The sequence below is a fragment of the Acinonyx jubatus genome, chromosome B3, assembly GCF_027475565.1.
Source record: "Acinonyx jubatus isolate Ajub_Pintada_27869175 chromosome B3, VMU_Ajub_asm_v1.0, whole genome shotgun sequence".
NCBI lineage: Eukaryota > Metazoa > Chordata > Mammalia > Carnivora > Felidae > Acinonyx > Acinonyx jubatus.
In genome coordinates, this window is record NC_069386.1 from 35,468,059 (window position 1) to 35,491,567 (window position 23,509).

General features: G+C 52.9%; 1 protein-coding gene and 1 long non-coding RNA gene across 10 annotated transcripts in view; one reads left to right on the forward strand and one right to left on the reverse strand.

Moving 5' to 3' along the window:
- PAQR5 (progestin and adipoQ receptor family member 5) overlaps positions 1-23,509 on the reverse strand; it is a 74,221-nt gene that overhangs the window by 45,255 nt on the left and 5,457 nt on the right. The window contains exons 1-2 of one of the 8 annotated variants that reach the window (XM_053223815.1): positions 15,914-16,002; positions 840-1,024 (exon numbers count right to left, since the gene is read on the reverse strand). The exons of 2 other annotated variants lie outside the window; for them this stretch is intronic. Coding sequence is in view for 2 of the 6 variants with exons in the window: in XM_053223813.1 (XP_053079788.1) it covers positions 15,247-15,311 (65 nt within the window). In the remaining 4 variants the exon portion in view is untranslated. 5 more of the 8 variants (XM_053223816.1, XM_015078623.3, XM_053223814.1 and 2 more) reach the window with 5 other exon arrangements.
- LOC128315908 (uncharacterized) lies at positions 16,014-22,362 on the forward strand. Of its 2 annotated transcripts, none has more exons than XR_008299081.1 (2): positions 16,014-16,799; positions 18,662-22,362. It is a non-coding gene; the product is annotated as an uncharacterized LOC128315908 (long non-coding RNA). The 2 variants fall into 2 exon arrangements; XR_008299082.1 differs by having other exon boundaries at positions 16,014-16,613.

Sequence of the window (23,509 nt, forward strand, 5' to 3'; positions counted from 1 at the left end):
GCGGACTAGCCTGAAATCTGATGGTGATCTCGTTATGATTTGCCTTTTTAAAACAAACAGAACAAACAAAAAACAACCAGGGGCACCTGGGTGGCTCAGTCAGTTAAACGTCCGACTTCAGCTCAGGTCATGATCTCACAGTCTGTGAGTTCGAGCCCCGCGTCGGGCTCCGTGCTGACAGCTCGGAGCCTGGAGCCTGCTTTGGATTCTGTGTCTCCCTCTCTCTCTGCCCCTCCCCCACTCACACTCTGTCTCTCTCTCTCAAAAATAAAATAAAAACATAAAAATATTTTTAAAAAACAACCATTTTTTTAGGGCTGTTTCAGGAAAAGTCGGCAGATCTTTGAGAGTGTGTTATAGCCCGTCCCTCCCTTTTTTAGTTGTTTTAAAACCTTTTAGCTGTGGAACCTTCACGTAAATGAAATCTCACATAGAACACCAATATACTGTCGACATATTGGCAAAACTTGACATTGTGCCTCGATTTCGGCACGATCCGAAGCCTTTTGGTTTTCTTCAATCTTGGTTTTAGGTCTCTGAAGAAAGAGACAACGAACCAAGCTGCTGTTTGAAATACTGGAAATTATATTATTTTTTTTTTAATGTTTATTTAGTTTGAGAGAGACCGAGAGAGAGAGAGAGAGTGGGGAGGGTCAGAGAGAGAGGGAGAGAGAATCCCAAGCAGGCTCCACACCATCAGTGCAGAGCCCCACTTGGGGCTCGTCTCTGGAACCTCGAGATCATGACCTGAGCCGAAGTCAAGAGTCAGACGCTCCACCGACTGAGCCGCCCGGGCGCCCCCCAACGTAATAATTTTAAAATACTGCTTTTCCACTCACATTTCACAGAAGTACGCACATTCAAAGTCTTCGTATGCATCTTCAATGACAGTAGCCTCGTAACTACAGCCACTTTTTGGAATGACTAACACAGCTGACGTGCAAAACCTTCTCATTTCCCTCTGGGTGACTGGAAGTCTGTGCTCTGAGAAGCTGCGTTTCATGCCGCTGCTACAAAATGTATCCTAAATCGGAAGTATTCATTTGCTGGTATTATGCTGCCTGTGATTTGCTTTCAAACGCTTCGCACAGACAGTGTGATAGGGAAATGTTAGTTTTAACCCACACCCCTGGGGTGGCGATTAATTAGCATCTTGAACCACTCACACTTCAGAGGCCACACCTTTGGTGCAACTGGGGCTTTTTCCGATCCACCCAAGAGGGTTTGCGACTTAGCGCTAAGGGGTGCTGTTTAATTGGAGAAACGAATGGAATAGAGACCTGGGAGCTGATGAGAGGCACTGCCCAGGTGCCCCCCTTCTTGCACGAGCAAAGACAGCGACAGGTGAGCCCAGTAGGGAGGATTTGGGGGCCAAAAACCGGCAAGAAGTCCGGCTGACGCAGGCCCCCAGACACATTTGCACGAACTTGGCTCACACGTTCAGAAAAGGTGTGCAGAAGCGTTCCTAAAAGGGCAGATTGCTGGGACTTCACCTGCCTGCAGAAACAGGCCATCCTACTGCTTTGCACCCGCTGAAAAATATGCAGATGGTGGCAGAACTCAGCCACAGACTCTCACTGAGCCAGGCCACCTGGCCATGAGGTTGGGGGGGGATCCCCTGGCTCTCAGGTACTTCTAAATACTGATAGAGCCCAAGACCGTATCTCAACACACTCAGACGCTCTCCGCTGGCAGTCACACGACTGTTTTGGGTACTAGTAAGACGGGGAAAAAAATGCTGCCAATCACAATCAGGGGATGACGTCACTGATTGGAAAGGATTCCCGATTTCAGAGCTTGTAAAGAAAACAAGGGGCGCCTGGGTGGCTCAATCAGTTGAGCAACGGATTTCAGATCAGGCCATGATCTCAAGCCCCGTATGGGGCTCTCTTTGGTCAGTGTGGAGCCCACTCTCCCCCACTCTCTCTCTTGCAAAAGTAAACATTTACAACAATACGTAGGAATTGATGAAATACAGAAATTAGAAATGAGCAACTGGATTGGCTAAATTTGCAGTGGCTACTCTCTCCATCTTCCTACTCTGCTCTTTAAAGGGATCGTTAAAGTCTCCTTTATAACAAGGGGCACCTGGGTGGCTCGGTCGGTTAAGCGTCAGACTCTCGGTTTCATGAGTTCGAGCCCCCCGTCAGGCTCTGCAGTGGTAGTGCGGAGCCTGCTGGGGATTCTCTCTCTCTCTCTGCCCCTACCCTGCTCATCTCCGTCTCCCTCAAAAATAAGTAAATAGACTTTAAAAAAAAAATTAAAGTCTCCTTTATAACAAAACCAGTTCTTACAAGTGGGAGACCATGTACCTGGGAATAAATCTCAAACTGTATTACATTGTTTTTCTTCTGCCTCTCTTTCTCTGTCTCTTTGATTGTGTGTGTCAGGTGCCTTCTGGAAGGATCCCAAACAAGCATGGATGGGGAGAGTTTGAGGTTACAGTGCCTTTCCCAAACAGCCCATACAGCCAGGCCATTGTTCAAAACTAAGGGAATGCAGTGGCCCCGAATATGAAAAGCTCTGGATGGACCCAACTGTTATGCCACTTCCTCTTTTCTGAAAAAAAAAAAAAAATTTATGCTGGAAAACAAAAAGCTCACAGTTGGGCATATGTTGCAAAAACAAAGAAGGCTGTTTGGTGGGGAATTTTTCCCATGCTTGCTTTAGAAAACTAGAAACATGAGATCAGGAAGCTCCTGAGAGGTCTCTAATCCAAGTTGCCCCTGGATGCATGAATTTCATCAATGGGATTTTGGACAAGAGGTCCCACACTTGACCCAAAGAAGCAACGTTAACAGAAGGAGTTCAGGTTTCATGAGAAGCCAGTGGGGGAACCTGGAGACAGGACAGGCGCTTTTACCTTTAAAAATGCATGTGAAAATTAGCTTTTTTCGTGTGCATCAAAGGCTACTGTCAACAGAGTGAAAAACAGAATGGGAGAAAATATATAAACCACATATCTGATGAGATTAATATCCAGAATACATAAAGAACTCCTACAAGTCAGTAACAACAAAAATAACCCAAGTCAAAAATGGGCAAAGGACTTGAATAGACATTTCTCAAAAAAAAAAAAAAAAATACACACGCACACACACACACACACACACATACACACATGGCCAATAAGCACATGAAAAGTTCGGCATCACTAGTCCTTAGGGAAATGTAAATCAAAACTACAGTACGATACCATTTCATACCACTAGCGTGACCATGATCAAAAACAACGAGTGTTGACAAGGATGTAGAGAAACAGGAACCTGGGCACATTGCTGGCGGGGAATGTAAGACGGGGCAACCACTATGGAAAACAATATGGCGGCTCCTCAGAAAATTAACCAGAGAATTACTAGATGATCCAGAAATCCCACTGTTGGGCATATACCCAAAGGAGTTAAAAGCAGGGACCAAACAGATAGCTGTACCCCCCCGTTCCGAACAGCAGGATTCACAACACCCGAAAGGTGGAAGGAACCCGAGTGTCCGTCAGCAAATGAATGAACCCAGTGTGGGACATGCGTGCAACAGGATTATTACTCAGCGTTAAAAAGGAATAAAATTCTGGCACATGCTACCACGTGGAGGAACCCTGCAAACACTATGCTAAGTGAATAAGCTAGATTAAAAAAGGGCAAATACCATATGATTCCACTTAGACACGGTACCTAGAATAGGCAAATTTATAGAGGCAGAAGATAAAATCGAGGTTGCCATTAGCTGGAGAGAGAAGTAAATGGGAAGTTGTTGTTTAATGGGTACAGAGTTTCTGTTTGGGGTGTTGAGAACGTTCTGGAAATGGATAGTGATGATGCGTGTACAACATCGTGAATATAAATAATGTTACTGAACTTTATGCTTAAAAATGGTTGAAATGGTAAATTTTATGTCATGCATATTTTACCTCAATGAAAAAAGTACCTATAAGAAAACATGTGTGGGGGCTCCTGGGTGGCTCAGTTGGTTGGGTGTCCGCCTTCAGCTCAGGTCACGATCTCACAGTTCATGGGTTCGAGCCCCGCGTCGGGCTCTGTGCTGACAGCTCAGAGCTTGGAGCCTGTTTCGGATTCTGTGTCTCCCTCTGTCTCTGCCCCTCCTCTGTTTGAGAGCTCTGCCTCGCTCCCAAAAATAAATAAAACATTAAAAAAAAACCCTTTTTTAAATAGATAAAAGAAAACGTGAGAATCACTTAACTATGTTTGTATTAATATAACATTTTATTTTCTCCAAATCTTCCAGAAAAATATAAATCACAAATATACACACTTTGGCTTAGCCCATCAGGCTGCTCAACAAAATCCCACAGAGTAGAGGGTTTATAAACCACAAACATTTATCGCCCACAGTTCTGGAGGCTGGAAGTCCAAGATCAGGGTGCCAGCATTTCAGGGTCATGGTGAAGGCCCTCTTCTGGGTGCAGAGTTCTTGCTGTGTCCTCACATGGAGGGAGGGGCAAGGAAGCCATCTCAGGCCGCTTTCATAAGGCCACTAATCGCATTCGTGATGGCTCCAAGCCTCCTTCCCTTCCCTCCGGAGACTTCCGCTCGCTCCTACTAAGGATTCGAGCATCCAGACAGTTTGCCCTCAACTCTCCTCCTTGCTGAGACACCTCCTCTCCCCTCCCTGCAGCCACTGAAACTTGAGATTTGCCCAGGTCTCTGTCCCTTGCCATATGCTTGCTCTCCCCGTTATCAACTGCACCCAAAGCCTGTTCCCTGGAAGCCCCGGACCCAGCACACATCCAAGCACAGAGCCAATTCCAAAGCACTCAAGGCCTGTCCTTGAGGATGCAGACTTCTAGGCTTACAGACTTCTCTGAGTGCCTCAAGGACTTCATCGTCTGATAGGAGAGAAGTGTGACAGCACACTGTCCCTGTCCAGGGATCGGCAGGTCCAGAGCTCAGAGAGCTAAGAGCTGCCTGCAGGGTGGGGAGGAGAAAATGAACAGGAGGCGTGTCGTGGGAGGGAAGTGTGGAAAGTAGAGGGTCTGGGCTTCCAAAGTGTTTCAAAAACAAGAAGCATGGAAAAAAAAAAAACAAAACTGGCATGATCCTGCCATGGTGGATACATCAACATTATATCCTCGCCGAAGCACACAGAATGTACCAGAGTGAACCCTGATGTAACTACGGGCATTAGTTAATGACGTATCAGTGTTGGGTCATCAGTTGTAACAAATGTACCACACCAACGCAAGCTATTCATAATAGGGGAAAGGAGTAGGACAGAAGGGGACATCGGGAACGCTTTCTACATCCTACATAATTTTTCCAGAAACCTAACACTGCTGTAAAAAAGAATCAGGTCTATCAAGAAAAACAAACATAGGCCAACATTTAAAAAATCAAGGGATGTCATATAGAAACCTGGACTCCAGTTTCTCTTGGCAAATCTGAAGGTCAAGTTCACCCATGGCTACAACTGGCTGTTCCTTTCCTCTGGGTAAATGGAGGTAAGCCCTGTCAGGCTCACAGCAGCCGGCTCACCCCTGCCAGGCCTGGCCGGAGATGTGCAGTTTGGGTTCTGGGGATCAAGGTCAGGTGTCTGATCACAGCGAGCCCGGGTCTCAAAGCGGCATCTCCTAAGGGCTGGGAAATAGTGACACCCACGAAGGAGGGGAGTAAGACCAGGACAGATTCCAGACTTGCACAGATTTGCAGTTTTAAAAATTTTTAAGTTTTTTTTAATGTTTATTTGTTTTTGAGAGGGAGAGAGGGAGAGCAGGGGAGGGGCAGAGAGAGAGGGAGGGAGACACAGAATCCGAGGCAGGCTCCAGGCTCTGAGCTGTCAGCACAGAGTATGACATGGGCCTCAAACTCACCAACCGCAAGACCATGACCTGAGCTGAAGTCAGATGCCTAACCGACTGAGCCACCCAGGCGCCCCTGTAGTTTTAAAAGTACGTGACCATGTCCTGGAGGAGAAATCAAGGCTACAGATAGATTTAGGAGGCAGAGAGAAATGACCTTCAAAGGTCCCCTCGAGGGAGAAGAGCAGACAGAAGACCCAAGGGACGAGAAAAAGTCAGGCACTGATAAAGCAAAGCTGACACAGTTGGGAGGGCAGGAGCCGTGATCCAGAAGATTCTCCCAGTACCTCGGTTTCTCTGGCAGGGCAAGGCAAGAACTGTGAGAGAAAGGGGCGAGCCGGTCTGGAGGAGGGCAAAGGCTGGGGGCCAGTGCTGCGGGGCAATGTGGGGGAACCAGCCAGGTGAGAGGCGGGGCAGCCCGGAGCAGCTGCTGGTAGCGTGTTCATCCAAGACGACAGGTTAAAATCATCCCTGTGTTCTCCCTGGGGACAGCTGCCCAGGGCAGGGGGCAGAAATGGAGAGTGGACAGGAAGACGCTCCGTCCTTGACTCATTCATTCAGCACCCATTACTGAACACCCACGATGTGTCCGAGGCTACCGTAGGAAACGGGGTGGGGGGGAAACCCTCTCATCCCTTAGCTCACATTCTCACAGGCAGGAGATCAGCACTGACAAGTGATACAAACACAGCAGACGCTTCTGGGGAGCACGGAGGAGGGGCGCCACACCAGGGAGTCAGGCAAGACTTCCTGAAGGCACGAGGTTGGAGCCAAGTCTCGAAGAATCAACAGGAGTGCCACCGCCACGGAGGACAGAGACCGCTCTACACTGCGGGTGCAGGGGCGCCTGGGTGGCTCGGTCCCACTTCGGTTTGGGAGTTGGAGCCCCGCGTCGGGCTCTGTGCAGACCGCTCAGAGCCTGGAGCCTGCTTTGGATTCTTTGTCTCCCTCTCTCTCTGCCCCTCCCCCTCTTGCACTCTGTCTCTCTCTCTCTCTCTCTCTCTCAAAAATAAAATAAAATAAATATTAAAACAATTAAGCAAATATACTGAGGGTGCAGCAGGGGCCCAGGCGGAGTGCACACGCGGGGAGCTGTCCACAGTTCAGCATGGAGGTGGTGGGGGGTACCAGGTGGGAAGTGCCCAGGACGGAGCCCGCAGAAGAGCCCAGAGGAAGGCTCAGCGCGCGCCCTCTGAATGCCATGGGAATGAACGCACCAGGTGGCGGGGAGTCGGGACTGGGGGTCTCAGGGATGGTGGCCGGGGAGAGGCTGGTATGGTCCTGAGCGGTGGCTGCAGGACAATTCCAAATCCTGGCTCCATCGTTTACCGTGTGCCCCTTGGCGGTCACCTAACCTCTGCCACTTGAATTTTCTTATCAGCTAAATGAGGATAATACAAGTATCAATGGCTCTTGCAGGGATGAAAAACCACGGTATCTCCCCGATAACAGGCACTCAATAAAAAGTGGCTCTTATCACCACGGCGCCCTAGACCATCTCGGCTCTGCACTAACACTCATGCCCCCTCTGCCCTGGGGGTATAATTTTGCTTGAAAAATAGACTGCTTCCTTTTCAGCTCTGACCCACCTCCCCGGCTGGAGGTGTAGCTCATGGGCACTCCACGAGCGGGGGAGGGGTTGCCATGGCGACCTCCCAGCGTGGCTTTAGGACTCGGTGAATGAACCGAACCTTTCCTTTTATTCCAGCGATCCCGGCTCTTCCAGCTAGTTACTGCTAGGCCATTATCGAACATCTGAAGAAGCTGAATGATATTCTTCAGCACATTGTGAAAAACTGGAAACGATCCAAATTGCTGGCAACACAGAGCTGGCTGGGTAAGTTATGGTACACCCATGCAGAACGGCACCGTGCGGCGATTAAAAATGTTACAGATCTGTGTGGTTACTGACAGGAAACGGTGTCGTGAGATGCTGTTAAACGTTAAAAAAAAAAACAAAAAAAAAAAAACCCGGGTTATGGGGCAGCATAAATCTTGTAATACCATCCACATAAAACCGTGTTACTGTTAACTGCTTGTATTTATGGACAGAAAAGTGTTTGCAAGGATGTTCCCCAAAGTGTGTTCACGGCGGTTCCCTCTAGACGGTAGTGGTGAGCCCTAGGTATCTGCTTTACTCTCTTCCTCCTCCTTTTCTAGAACACTAGCGTTTGCCCACAATGAGCATGTGTATTATTACGTGGTTGTTTTTTTTTTTTTTTTTTCACTAAAGCAACAACGCTATTAAAAGGAAATAGGTGAATGAGTTAGTCCTCCCGCCCTTGGCGAGTCTTGAGAAATCAGCCATGTGAGCCAATCCATGGGTTGCAAAGACCAACCTTTCCCCACACACACCCGCCAAGAAGCTCGTATCTGAGCCTTCCTCCTTGTGCCCTGTCCTGCCTGCTGACCCAGGGGCAACCCTGGTCCTGAAGTGCCCCATTCAGGGTACCTGGGGCACCTAAAGACTAAAGCCTTCCCATTTTGGAAGAGCCACCATATTTCTCCCAGGCGAAGCCTAAAGGGGGCTCCCTCTCTCATGACCACGGTGAGGGTGGAAGTGGGCAGGAGTGCCCTGCACTGGGAGCACCGGGAGGAGGTCATCAGTCAACGGACACGGAGTGAGTACTTTCTGTGTGCCAGGCCCCGTGCCTGCCCTGGAGATCCATGGAGTTCAAGACAGACACAGGCCTGCCCCCACCACCGCATGCAGGACTCCTGGTCTAGCGGATGGAGGGCTCCAGGAAGGGCCTGGAAATCCAAATAACTCTTCGTGGTTCCTCCAAGGCTCTGCTCTCCTGACCCATGGCCCAACGATGCTCCTACAGACCAAGGCATGGGGTCTCCTCTCAAAGGGCCCAGAAGATTCCGCTCCTTAGCATAACCCCAAGACCTCCACAGCGCCCCCCCCGACAGCCCCAGCCTCAGCTACCGCCCGCCTCGCCACACGCCCCACACCCCATCACACCCATCTCTCTTCTCTGTCCTTGCACGCTCCATGCTTTTGCACTTCCTGTTTACTAGGAGTGGGGCACCTCCTCTCCCACTTTCTCTTCTTGATGGAATTCTACCCATTCTTCAAGGCTAAACTCAAGGATCACTTGCAAAAGTCTCTATCATCCCACGTGCAAGCTTCACAGTGAAATGCCAGGACCCTGGCCCCCCTCAGTCAAGACTGCCTGGTTCGAGTCTGCCTGGTTCACGGCTATGTCCACGGCGCCCTGCCCGGGACTGGGCACAGTATTACTACTGATTGAATGCATCAATTTGGTTGCCGAACCACCAAATGATTTCTGCTGCCCACTGCCCTCTGAACCCCAAAGGCAGGGTCTGACCCGTCCGTGTAGAACCTTCTGCCTGGTGGTTGCCATGCTCTGTTCATAAATCCTGTACGTCAGTGCCAAAAGGGTGTTATTTTTGCTTGCTCCCCGATTTTTTTATTTCAGGATTTTTAACATCTGAAATCTCAAGCCAATTGTAAAAAAAAAAATGTATGAGACAACTGGGGGACTCTGAATGCCGGGTATTTTATGATGGTGAGAAACGATCAATTCCTAGGGTGCAATAATAGAACCACGGCTGGGTGTCTTACAGGGCCCTTCTCCTTCCGAGAGGTATAGTGAAGGGATTACAGGTGAAATGAGATAATGTCTTAGACTGGCTTCGACAGACTCCAGCTGGGGGCAGGGGGTGGTGGGTAAGGGTAGAGGTGAAGGAAGATTGGCCGTGAGCTGGTCACTGTTGAGGCCAGTCGTGGGAGTCCATCATACTTACGTCTCGATTTGTGTACGTGTTTTAAAAAGGAGACAAGCGGGGCGCCTGGGGGCTCAGTCGGTTAAGCGTCCGACTTCAGCTCAGGTCACGATCTCGCGGTTCGTGAGTTCGAGCCCCGCGTCGGGCCCTGGGCTGATGGCTTGGAGCCTGCTTCCGATTCTGTGTCTCCCTCTCTCTCTGCCCCTCCCCCGTTCATACTCTGTCTCTCTCTGTCCCAAAAATAAATAAATGTTAAAAAAAAATTAAAAAAAATAAATAAAAAGGAGACAAGCACAATGTAAAAAAAAAAAAAAAAAAAAGGACAAAAGACCCTGAGATGTGACAGAGGTCTCAAGTCCTGCTCAGGCATTGCCTGGCAGGAGACAATGTGAAACTCTGTAGCAAGAATAATTACTACTCTATTTGCAGACTCTCCGAACATTTGGAATATCAACATGACGGTTGTGAAACTGACACCAGAAACGTTGCCTCAGAATCTCCATCAGAACAAGATAAAACCAAAGAACCAGAGGATAAGCTGGAAATGCTTTAAAAACAAAAACAAGGGCTCCTTATAAATAAACGACTGCAGGCCCTGAGAAAAAGCCAGAAGGCCTTGTCAGCGGAAAATACTCGAAGATATCTCACAAATATATCTTCTCACCATTCCCCGGCTAGGGTTAGAGCCAGGAACAGCTTCTGCTAGAAAATCTTACAGAGAAAAACATATTCGAGACACAGCGATACCACCAGCGTGCTTTTTAAAGACTCTGCTTTAAAAGGGGAATCAGATAATATTGCAACTTCCAATGTTTCACCATTGGATGTGGTGCTTTTGAAGCGTGTGGCTTTTAATGTGTTGGATGCTTCATCTGTGTTTAGCTCCCAACGTAGACTAGACCTATGTCTGTCTTTATAAATTTTACAGTTACTTGATGTTCTAAGATGTTAATACAGTTTTGTCCTTTTTAATTATTGAATATTTGATTTAAATTTTTAAATGCCTTCTTATGAGCTTTGTGAAATACATGTAATATATTAAAACATTTCCATATTCTGGGACACACAGAGCAAGAGGGCCTTGGCTCTTTTACTCCAGGGTAAACTCTTCCCACGGGTAGTCGGAGCTAGACCTACGGGTGCTGGGCATGTAGCCCGGTGGTCCTCAACTCAGAACCACCTAGAAAGTTTTTATTTATTTTTTTTATGATTATTTATTTGGGGAGAGAGACAGAGGAGGGGGGCAAGGGGCAGAGGGAGAGAGGAGAGAATCTCAAGCAGGCTCCTCGCTATCAACGTAGAGCCCACAGAGCCTGACGCGGAGCTCGATCCCATGAACCGAGCGGAGATCCTGACCTGAGCTGAGTGAGATTAAGAGTCAGAGCCTTGACCGACTAAGCCACCCCCAGGCGGCCCTCCACCTAGAAAGCTTTAAAACATACTGCTTCCCCCCAGCCCACCACAGCTCAGTTAGGATAAGCTCTCCAAAAGTCAGGTTGGGAAGGTGAAGCCCGGTGACGACAGGCACAGCCAGAGACGAGAAAGCTGAGATTCTGACCCACCCAGAGCTGGCCTACCTACCACTGAGCTCTGCGGAGCGAGCACCAGGGCGTCCATATCTCGCAGCTCACTGGCCTCCATCCGGGGTGCGCGCGTGGGCAGGTTCCTCCCCCCGGGCTGGGAAAGGGTGAGTCCCTGCCAGGTTGACGGAAGGTGAATGCAGGCCCTGACTGTTGGGGGACCCCTTCACCCCAACGGGGAAGTGTGGGGCTGCTGGAAAACACACGATCCGATCTCTACCGCCTTCCCAAGCCTCTAACCTGATGAGAAACTTAAAAGTCTGAGATAAGGCTGTCAGCCTGCAAGGGAGCCCAGACCACAGGAGGAAGGAGAGGAGGGAGACCGGTGAGGACGGGGCACGCAGCGCCTTCCCACATCCTGGGGAAGCAGGTGTGGAAAACCGAAGGAGGTCATGCAACCCCTAAGGTCAGAACCAAGACCCCCAGGGGGGTTCTCCTGGGAGGCGGGCTTCAGCTCAAGCCACAGAGGCACTGTCCCCCAGTGAGGAAGGCCTGCTCCGTGGGCACTGAGCCCCCCACCTTGGAAGTGTCCAGATGAGGTCTGAGGCACCTACCCTGGGGAGGAGGGTGAAGTCAGGGGTCCGGACAGGGGCCTGGCAAACCTCTTTCACATGAAGTCCCAAACTCAGCCGTGCATCCAAATAACCCAGGGGTTGTTGCTGGAAATACAGAACAGACTAGGCTGAGCCCATCTTGGGCTTTTGGAGTCAGAATCCTCGGGGGGGGGGGGGTGCAGCCCGGAGACCCGCCGGGCTATTAAGCTCCAGTGCCGACTCCCAGGCATGGCCCCATCCTGCGACAACTGTCCACCTCCACGCGGCCTAGATCCAGTCGGGAGACAAAACACTCAGAGCCCAAAGTGAGCAGAAGTACGGGGAGCTGGGGACCAGTGTCCGCAGGAGAAGGTGGAAAGTGTGCGGGTGGAAAGTGCGTGCCCAGTGAGCAGGTGCCCATGACTCAGCCCCTGCTGGGCAGAGTAGGAGAAATTACGGCTGCCCTCAGAGACCCCTTCTTTCTGGGGACACATTTCATAATATTTTGAAGGATCAATAGGAAGGAAGGAGACAGACTTCTCTGAGGGGCCACCCGCCTCCCGGATACACCCCCCTGGGGATTCACAGCTACCTCGAAGGCCACATATCCACACTCGAATCGTCATCTGACCACCCCGCCACGCCTCTCTGTGCGCGGCTCCCTCCGCAGGCAGATGGCCTGGAAAATTCTATCTCCCCTTCAGCGTCCACCTGAGCCCCTCAGACGCCAGCCCCTGGGCCTCCCTGGGCCTCCTCTGCCAGTCCTGCTGCACGGGTGCTCCGGGGACAGCACATCCGCCTCCCTCCTGGACGGCGAGTCCCAGAAACCAGCGCCTGACCTGCTAGGGAGAGCTCAGAAAAGATCTGCCCAGTGCGGTAGGGGAGTTCAGAGAAGGGGCCCAGAGCAAGGGTGTCGGGTAGTGAGGGAAGGTTCCCAGGGGAAGCCGAGCTTGAGAGGGGAAGGGTGGCCTGGCAGAGGAGAGAAGAGTGCCCCCAGGGACGGGGACTATAAAGCAAAGGCCCAGGGCAGGAATGTGGGTCGGCATCCTGGCGGTGCAGGGTTCAGAGAGACAAGAGCTGCAGGAGGGGAAGGAACGAGGGGGGCAGGGGGGCACAGGGAGGAGGCCCAGACCCCGCACCTCTGGCTGCAGCCCCACTTTGCGCCAGGTAGCTCAAAGCCACCTCCCTCCCCGACTCCTTCCTCAGAATTCGTGAGCTGCCTTCCTTAGCAATCGTTATCTTCCCCCACTGGGCCTGGGGCGGTGGGGGGAGCTGTTGACTGATTGAACTGGTGGGAAAACAAGTCCATGGAATTACTACCCAGGGAACACAGCCCCCGGGTGCCAGGCAAATGGTCAGGGGCAGCAAGGAGCCAGGGAAGTGTGACCTGGCAGAAGGAAGAGGGTTGCAGGGACTGGGCAGGGCGATGGGGAGGTGGCTGGCGCGTGCCCAAACCCTCAGCTGAGACCAGACGACGCTGAGGGTCAGAGAAGGACAGAGGGCCCAGTCAGGAAAGGGTATGGCTTCTACGTGGCCCCATAGCCACTGAGGAGCTCAGATAGGCAGGAGCCTCCGTCACACGCAGTCGTTCCCATCGGTGATGTGGGAGTCAGACGCACCTGGCTTTGAGCCCCGGAGCCTCTCCGGCCCTCACTCTCCTCCTCTGTAAAATGGGGATGATGTTGATTCGAAGTCCCTTGGTCTATTCCAAGCCCTTATGGGCAGTGTATGCTCCACTGGGCTTTGACCCTATGCCCCTGGGGGCGGGGGCACTTTCACAACCCCCAGAGTGACTACCTCTCCGGCCCGGTTCGGGCTTGGTGCACAGCAGGGGTTCAGTGGTGCCCCCGAATTTATGCCAACCCGACGGAGGACGTTCCTCCCCCGGCCTGCCGTGGGCTACAAGGTAGATTGCAAAGCTGACCTTCCTTCCTCCTCACTGGAACGTTATTTTTCCTGCTAACCCCACATCCTAGCCAATACATTTCACAATATTTGAATACGGTGGATTCAGAGCCCCATGGGCTGACCTGTGCCACAGGTCCTTATTCTAGCATTGTTAAGCACAGGCTTTTTTCAAGGGCCGAGGCAAAATGCATTTGTCAAAAGCCCCTGAAAATGGGAATAAGAGGTCCTTCCAGATCAGCCCCCACAACTGTGCAGTCAGCGCTCAGGACGGTGGAAACGGCAACCCCCCACCTTCTCTGGACTTCCGCTGCTGGACCACCTCTGAGGCCCCAGCTGGCCTGCGCCCCTGCCCTCAGGTCTGCCCAGAACCCAACTGGGCCACCAGAGTCCGCGGCGAGGAACAAGCGAGCGGGTGAAGGTGGGAAGGGGGGGATTCTGGCTGCGTCTGTCCCTGACCCCGGCCATCCCTGCCTGCTCCCAAAAGCCCCTGCAGCCACTGGTTGGTGTTGAAAATGATTCACTTTGCCCGGGGGGAGTGCGGTGGGGGGGGGGGGGGGGGACACCAGGCCTCTACGTGAACAGTGAGAAGAAAACGATCATTTTTGTGCTTCAAACACGTCTCCCCTGCACATGTCCCCACGGCGTCCCACAGAGCACCGTGAAGCAGCAAGCCCGGTCAAAAGGTCTCTCTTGCTTCTTGGCCCAGGGATGTCACACTGGGCTGCATCTGTGTGGGGAGGTAGAAAAGTGGTCGCCTCAACACGGTGAATTTCACCATTACAGATTCATTTGTTTGGGCTTTGAAGGAAGGGCCGAAGGTACATTCCAGGACACCGGGGAGAGGGGGAGGTGGCGCCGGGATTAGCTGAAATTATGGGAGGAAATTTCCGTCCCCTCACTTTCCACACAGAGGCCCAGATCTTCCTCCCGGAGCAAAGTGAGTCCGCTTCCACGGGCACTGGGCAGCAGCTGGTGCTCATGGGGGAGAAATCAGGGCACAGAACCCGGGCGCGTTAGGGCCCATCCTAAACGGTTTTCGGGAAGACGACAAGGGCAAGGAGTCCAAAGACCTGGTGCGCGTCTGACTGAGCTGTCCCTGGGAGGCCCAAGAGACCCTGCACACGCCGCGTGTCCTGCCTGTGCCTCAGTTTCCTCATCCCAGCATGAGAAAACGGGAGGCAGCCTACCTGCCCACAGCAGCAGGTGCCTGGTTTGCGGTGCTGAAGGCACAAAGCGCTCTTGCTCACCCACTGCAGGGACAATGTCACCCACATAGGCCTGTCCTCCTCAAGCCCTGGAGCCCAAACAAAGCCAGCTGTAATGGAACGAGGCCCACCTTATCAGGAGGGGTACTCTTCCTTTGAAAGTCAAATCTGAGGCCTTGGGACAATGAAGGGTGGGTGTTCCCACTCAGCACACCCAGGCAGGCGGGGTGGAGGCCTATCTGGCCCAGCCTGGCCCAAGAGCCCCCCCAAACCGGCCCGGCTGCCCCCCCCCCCATCCCCTGCCCCGGGGAATTCACTTCCTCAGACCCCTCTTCTGCTCTTTTCAGAGTCTTAAGGAAACCCTGAGGACGGCAAGCAAAGGCATCCAAAGGGCAAAATTTCTCTAGAAGAGATGCCCGGCGTGAAACCCAGACCCAGAGACATCGGCCGCTTACCCAGGATCACACAGCACGGTGGTCCTGGGGTAAGTCCCGAAGCCCCCAGGCTTGCTGAGCAACATTCCAACGCTCAAGCATCAGCTGGACTCAGAGGAACTCGTCCAGGAGGACAGTGATTAAGCCAAGCCTGACTGCAGGGAGGAGGGAGGAGGGAGGAGCGGGGAGGGCAGCAGGGCTCTCACTTTCTCCCTCTCACATCCTCTCCCCAGCTTCATGGTTAAGCCAAATGTTTCATCCTCCTTCACACAATTTCCTTTTTTCTTTTCTTTTTTTTTTTTTTTAACACTGCCATTTTTTTTTGGTTTGTAAACCATCGGTCCGGTTCTAGAGAGGATGTGTCCCCAAAACATCCGAGAAACGAACTACTAACATCCCACATTTCAGCTGCAGCTCCCCACCCCTACTTTCAAAAGGATCCCCCCCCCCCCAAGGCATCAGGGAGCCCCGATCTGGGGACACACTTGCTCCCTGCCCTGGGGGCATCCCAAGGACACTTCAGCCTCACTGAAGGGCAAGGTCACTGAGTCCATCCCCGCCCATCTAGCTTGAGGGCGCCCCAGGGGCTCCCCTGCAAGCAGCGGGGACCCAGCACCCCCCCCACCGCTATTGACAGAGCCCATGGGGACTCTGCTGCCTCCCGTCCCCTCCCATCCCAGCGGCTCACCTGTTGCCCCCAGGGAAGCCATCACCATCCTCCTGCCCCTCGACCTCCCCCATGGACAGCTGGCCCGCGGACTGCGAGAACCAGGGGCCTCCTCCCCAGACCTCCTTTCCCCTCCTTTCCTCTCCACACCTTTTCCACACCCACTGTCTGCTTGAGCTCTTCCTCTTTCAAGAAGTCTGCTCTGCCAACCACAGCCCAGCTGGCTTCCCTTTGTCCTCCTAGCTGGCGCTGGTGGCTGGGCCTGCACAGCATGTTAGTGAATCATTACACGGTGTCTTTCCTGGGGAGGCAAAGCAAACACGGCAGCATTCTAAGACCCACGGCACACGGCCCAGTTCAGAGCTCATAAGAGCTAGACAAGCACTCGGTGAATACGACATTACTTCCCCACAAATTCCACTCTCAAAAAGGTAAATAATTCCCTGGGCAACAATAAGGAAATCGCAAGGTAGCATGAGTAATCGCCGGCTGTGTGCGTGTATTTGTGTATGAACTCCCTTTGGACTCGCTCACCCGGAGCGCACAGGCCCGGGACCCAGGCCCACGTGATCGGAACAGGCAAACCCTCCCCGCCACCCTCCCCGAAAAGACGCCACGTGGTGTGCCGCAGCGTGGATCGGCGAGGGCCCCCCCCCCCCCCCAGCTCCAGCACAGCAATGCCATCGCCGAACGTTCCGCCACTAACACCCCGCTCGCCATGGTTCGAAGGCTATTTGGTCTTTAAGAATGCTTCTCCCAATTCAGATGCCACTCTGCGGCTCAAAACCCGCTGGCATCTGAGCCCGAGGGAGGCTCTGGAAGAGAGGAGGGGGTGTTCACGGGGGAGACAGAAAACACCACACTGGTGGAGGCTCTCTTGAGACAGGAGGGGAAACAGGGCCGCTGTGTAAGCAGCTGAAGGGTGGGAGCAGGGTGCCGGTGTGGGGCTGGTGGTTGCAAGCTGGGGGAGTGAAGGTGGGGAGGCGAATTCATCCATGGATGGGTGGTGTTAACGTGCCATCAAAAAGGTAAGGGGGCGCCTGGGTGGCTCAGTCGGTTGGGCGTCCGACTTCGGCTCAGGTCACGATCTCACGGTTCGTGAGTTCGAGCCCCGCGTCGGGCTCTGTGCTGACAGCTCGGAGCCTGGAGCCTGCTGTGGACTCTGTGTCTCCCTCTCTCTCTCTCTCTGCCCTTCCCCTGCTTACACTCTGTCTCTCTGTCTCTTAAAAATAAATAAATGTTAAAAAAAAAAAAAAAGGCTAAGGTGCAGGGAGGCTGCTGTCTTCCTGGGAGTTGGGTTGGTCCTAATGTGGGGTTAGACCACCTGTCACTGTTTAGACTCACCACCAGAAGCAGCCCCACCCTGAGCCCCCACAGGGAGCTCACACAAAGTCAAAGTACTCTTGGGAATTAAAAAAAAAAAAAACCCACTTTCAACAAGTATCCACAGGACCCACCCTGCATCTTGGACCCTATCACCTACTTCTTCTCCCCCTTCCGTGATCAGACCTGCCCCCCTCTCTTATCTTCTTCTCCAGCCTCACTTTGGACCTCTGCCCACCCTCCTCCACCTCCACGGCCCTCCTCATCTGAGTTCCTGCCATCCCCACCACCGAGGCCTCTCCTCATCTCCAGGCCACCTCCTCCAGGAAGCCTCCCCCTCCCCCCGGACAGCCTGCTTATTTAACCACCCACACTGTGACAGTTTTGGAGCCTCACTGGGACCGGCAGTCGACAGCCCCTCATACTCTGTCCCTGTCCAGGGGCACTGTTGTCTCAACTGTATGCATAGGGTTTTAACATATGGAAGTGACCAAGGGACACGCAGAGAAGCTAATGCCCTTGAAAGAAGATTTTTATTACTTACATTTCCCGAGAGGGAGCGTGTTACACTTCCCAGGGCCACGTGGAAAAGCACCCGTGTTGGTCAGGGGGCAGAAAGGAATGAGGGGAAGACACAGGCCACTGCCTTTATTAGGGTTTCCATGGGGAAGGCAAGGCAGGGCAGGGTGACTAGCTTAGGGTTAGCTAGTTTGAACAGTTCAGGCGGGCTCTGGGGCACAGGGGCTGTCCCCAGTTGTCTGGTCCCTGGCCCCGGGTGGTTCAGGGCAGGGGACGTTATGTGGCGTGTAAGAGTGAGATAAGGAAGGCTCCAGATCACAGGCAAGATATAAACAACTGGGACCGTTAGTCTAAGAAAGCACATGATGCATCCACTTGCCTCCCGGCATCTAGCTGAGTTTCCAGTGCTTTTTAATCAACTGCTCTCTGGCTAACACCATCAGTCTCCTGCCCCGCTAGCTTTCTGATTCCTCGTCAACACAACCCCATCCCTGGACTAACTGCAGACTCCTCCCTCCCTCTGCCTGTTACACAACAGAGAGGAGTTTCCCAACCGGGAACTCACCCCAATGCTTCCTCAGGGACCTCCCCACCAGGGACCCGCCACTCAGTTGACTCTCTCCCTCGGCATTCATAATTGTTAAAAAAATAAATAAAATAAAATAAAATGCAGCGACAGCCAAAAACTTCTTGATCAACTGTGGGGGAAACACTTGTAATTGATCTTCTAGACAAAACACTAGTTTCCTTCATATATAAAGATCGCCTCCAATTCAATAAGAAAAAGACCAACCACCTGAGAGAAAGGAGGCAAAATATATGAAAAGACAGTTCACAGTAAAGAAAACACAAGTGGCTCTCAGGTCGGTGAACACAGCCAAGAATTGCAAATTAAAACTCTATTGAGAAACTATTTTTACCTTCCAGGTTGGCAAATGTCAGCGAGTTTGGTAACACTTCACATAAGAGGGCATGGGACCAGAGCACCCTCATCTACCGCTGGAGTGTATCTTTCTAAACTTTTATGGAGAGCGGTCTGCTGATATCTTTCAAAATCCAAACACACACCCTTCCGGCCCTTCAATTCCTCTCCCGAGACTTTATCCCACATGAACCGCCTACTGCAAAATGACTAGATGACAAGGCGATTCAGTGGGACGTTGTTTGTGACACCCCAAAACCAGGAGATTCATCAAATAAACGTGCGACATCCACGCAGTGGCACATTCTACAGCCGTGAACACTCGAGGGACCAATCTGGAAGCATCCCAAGAGAGCTAAGTGGGGAAACGACAAATGAAGGGCACCCATGGGCCACCCTTTGGGGGAGAATGAATCGATACACGGTTTTACTGATTCGTGCCAGAACCGTCTCTGGAAGGGTACGTAGGAAGCTGGTGAAGCTGCTTCCAGGAAGGGGAGAGCGCTAGGAGGCCAAGGGAGACGGGAGACAGAGACTTTTCACAGGGAAGTCTCTGCAATTTAAAATTTTTTCGGCACCACGTACGTTTACTTTCTAAGAAAAGAAGGCGGGGCGGGGGGAGGTGAGCAACAAGCGGATGAAATAAACAGAACAAAACCTTCCCTGACCCGCCTCCCTTTCTGGCTTCCTCTCACCTCCACAGAGGTGTCTGTACCTCTGCTTCTCCAGACACGCCGTCTGTCTCTGTTCCCTCCTGCCCCGTTGCCTCAGCCCGACCTGCCCCAGGGCACTGGGCTCCTTGATTTCTGGTCTCCGACTCCAGTGGCCACTCCGGCCCCACCGACCTCACAGCGGCCTCGCCCTCCTCCCCGACTCTCCGACTCTCCCCCGCACCAGGCACCACGGTTTTTCTCTGCTCCCTCTCTGGGAGCTCCTCCCCAGTCTCTACATGGTGGAGCTCGCTTCCAGGTCCGTCTGCTCTCCCTGGGCTGCCTCGTCCACCCCAGGGCTTCACTCATCATGGGTATGCATGTGACTCCCAGACGTGTACCTCTGGCCAGACCTCTCTTCTGAGCTCAGGGCCCCACCTGGAAGCCTCCCAGGGGGCTCCAACCCAAAATGCCCAAATGTCACTCGCCAGCCTCCAACAGTTCCATCCCGCGCGTCCGGGAGGCTCCCTGGCCTGTGCTCCCTCCCAAGCACCCCAAGCGTCTGGCCCCTCTCCCCACCTCCACCATGCCTCCCCTGGCTGGTCTCTCTTCACGCTCTTCCCCACGTCAGGGCCTGAGCACACACTGTCACCTAAGCCCGGAGTACTCTCCCCCGCTCCCTAGGTCTGTTTCATCTTGATTAATTCTTACCTATCTTCTAGAGCGTGGATTCACATCGTTCCTGCAAGAAGCATCTCCCGGCCTCCGGACCGACGGATCCCAACTGAAGGTGATTTCTGTCCCACCAGGGGACATCGGGCAACGCCTGGGAGACATTTTTGGGTGTCACAAATGGGCCGGGAGTGTGTGTGGCTACTGTCACCCAATGGGCAGAGGCCAGGGATGCTCCTGAACGTCCCACAAGGCACGAGACAGCCCCCCCACGACGCGGGATGACCTGGCCCAGAATGGCAGTAGCTCTGAGGTGAGAGACCCTGACCTGGACTAAATCACGGACCCGTGACACCCTCTCAGTACACGCTCTACTTCCGCCAGGGATCGCCGACCCCGAATGTGATTCCATGCGTAACTGTGCAAAGATATTGGCCGAGTTCCATTTCCTAAGCTTTGGAGGATGCGTAAGTGAATCACACTTACCGGCTCACGATATGTGATGTGTAACCGGCTCACGTTTATCTATCCCCCACCCCCAGCACCCAGCCCCAAGCGCAGAGACTGATGGTGTGGATTGGTATGACGCGCTCAGGGCGGGGCGGACCCGGACCAGGCAGGGGTGGCGTCCTGGCCTCCGGCTCTTCTGGGCCCTCTGTGCCACCCCAAGGTCGCCCCTTCCGTGTGGTCCCACTGCTCTGCACCCCACTCCGACCCTCGTCCCCACCCTAGGGGTCCTAAGAGACCCTTCCAGACCATCGGGCCCCAGCTTGCCCCTTGGTCATCTTGCCAAACAGGCCACTCCCCCGTCAGCTGACCCAGGCAGGGGCAGGCACCTCGGTTCACCCAGCTGCCGAAGCAGGTCCACCCTGAGACCTGCTCCCTCCATGCACACCGGCGACCCGGCTTCAGCGGTACCCAGTTTTGACCCACCTGGCCCTCGCCTTAAGCGTCTTTCCCTCCCAGTCCGCCCGTGACACCACCCGCACGGACATCCTTCTGGCTGGTATCACTTCCCGATTAAAAACCCCTTCAGCACCTCTTACGGCCCATAGCCAGGAGCCCAAGTTCGCCAGCCTGGTCCACCCACCTTTCGAGGTCCACGACCCTCTCCACGGCCCCCTCGCCAGCCACACCCAGCTTCAGCAAGCACACGCACCACTGTGCTTCACGGCACGGGTCGGCCCTTCCTTCCCCTGCTCTGTGCTCTCCCGCCTCTCCTCTACCTGGATGCTTGGATATCTCGTGTTCACCGTTAACATCCACTTCTGACACCTCTTCCTCACCAGTACGGCGACGCCTCAAAAGGTTAACCGCAGAATTTCCATCTGACCCGGCAAGTCTGCTGCTGGGAATATATACAGAAGAACTGGGAGCGGGGACCCAAACGGATTATCTGCACACCCACGTTCATGGCTATACTACTGGCAACGGTCAAAAGGCAGCAGCAACCCAAATGTCCACCAACAGGTGAATGGAGGAAGAAAATGTGGTATATACTTAACGGTGGGATACTATTCAGCCCTTATTTTTTTTTAATTGTCTTTAATGTTTATTTATTTTTGAGAGAGAGAGAGAGAGAGAGAGAGACGGAGCACGAGCAGGGGAGGGGCAGAGAGAGAGGGAGACACAGAAGCTGAAGCAGGTTCCGGGCTCTGAGCTGTCAGCACAGATCCCGACGTGGGGCTCGAACCCACGAACCGTGGGATCGCGACTGGAGCCGAAGTCTGGCGCTTAACCTACTGAGCCACCCAGGCGCCCTGCTATTTGGCCTTTATAGGGAAGGAAATTCTGACGCACCTAATGAACTTTAAAACATGATGCTAAGTGAAGAGCCCAGATGGGGGGCTCACATGGCGTGTGATCCTGCTTACACGTGGGACCCAGAACGGTCCGATTCACAGAGGCAGAAAGAACAGTGGCAACCAGGGGCTGCAGGATGGAGGCGACGGGGAGTTAGTGTTTAACAGGTTTAGACTTTCAGTTAGTATTCAGTGGGTACGGAGTTTATAGGGCACACCTGTGGCTCTGCAATTAAGTACTGAATCTTTGTCCTCTCGGACTGATGGTGGGGTTCCTGAGGTTGAGCCCCATGTCCGGCTCCCTGCCGACAGTGGGAGATTGGGATTCTCTCTTTTCCTCTCTCTCTCTCTCCACCCCTCTCCCCCACTCTCACTCCCTTTCTCTCTCTCAAACTAAATAAGCTTTTAAATAAAAATAGTAATAACATCGTTGTGCACACTTGAAAGCTGTCAAGAGCAGCTCACAAAAGTCAACCTTGGGGGCATCGCGGTTTGTGAGTTCGAGCCCCGCGTCGGGCTCTGTGCCGACAGCTCGGAGCCTAGAGCCCGCTTCGGATTCTGTGTCTCCTCTCTCTCTCTCTCTCTCAAAAATATTAAACATCAAGGAAAAAAAAAATGTTTTAAGTCAACTTTGTATGGGGACCGATGGTGATCCCCTCGCAGTGTATGCTAATATCAAATCATTATGTTGTAAACCTGAAATCAACACGTTAAACATTAGTTATACCTCAGTAGAAAAAATTAAAGAAAAAGAATGAATAACCCAAACCAATCATCTGGGTTAATGCTATCCCAAATCTCACAGCCTGCTGTACCCAGAACAATGACTTACTTCCAGGATTCACTGACAAACCCCTTCCACCCCTGGAGGAGACACATTTTCGCCCTTCCATCAGGCAATGAGGTCAGAAGGGGCTTCTGTGGACAAAGTTAATAAACAGCTAACTTGGGAGGAATAAACAAAATAAAGCCAGGGCTGGGTCAGTGCAGGCGTGTGTGGACCTTGCGTCTGACACCACTGGGTTGCATCCCACACCACCACCGCCCCCCCCCCCCCCCCACTGGCTACCCACTGGCTGGGCTGATTCACTTCCTGTGTCCTCTCAGGGGCAGGCAGCCAGAGAGGGGACAGGGGACTGTGGAGGAGAAGCTGAACCCTTAGGGCACGTAGAGACTATTAGTCACTGGCTGGAGGGCTTCCAACCTTAGTGCTCATGGGGACCACAGGCCTGCCTCCTCCCATCACCTTCTTATGTAAGCCAAGGTCTGGAAGGCAGAGTGAACTTGGCCTTGGGGCTCAGCAAGAGGCAGTGGCCCAGAGCCTCCCTTTTCCTCATAGCTCACGTCGCACCCTACAAGCCGTTGGAGACCCTATCCCCAGGGTCATGCACTGTCCCCGTTCATGCACTGTCCATATTTATAAAATAGGGGCTGGAAAAGACAAATGTGTCCCTAGTCATCAAGGTGTCTTCAACCAGAGACCCCCTGGGGTTCTCCACCGGAGATGATTTTGCCTCCGGGACACTGAGCAACATCTGGAGACATCGTTGGTCGTCAAGACGGAAGTGACAGGTGGCCCCGGCACCTGGCATCCGAGGGGTAGAAGCCAACGTTGCTGCTAAGCATCCCGCGACGCACAGGGCGGCCCCCACCCCCACAACAAAGACCTGTCCTGCTCCCAGACGTCACTAGCGCTGAGGTGAGAAATGCTGATCTAAGCCAAGCTGTT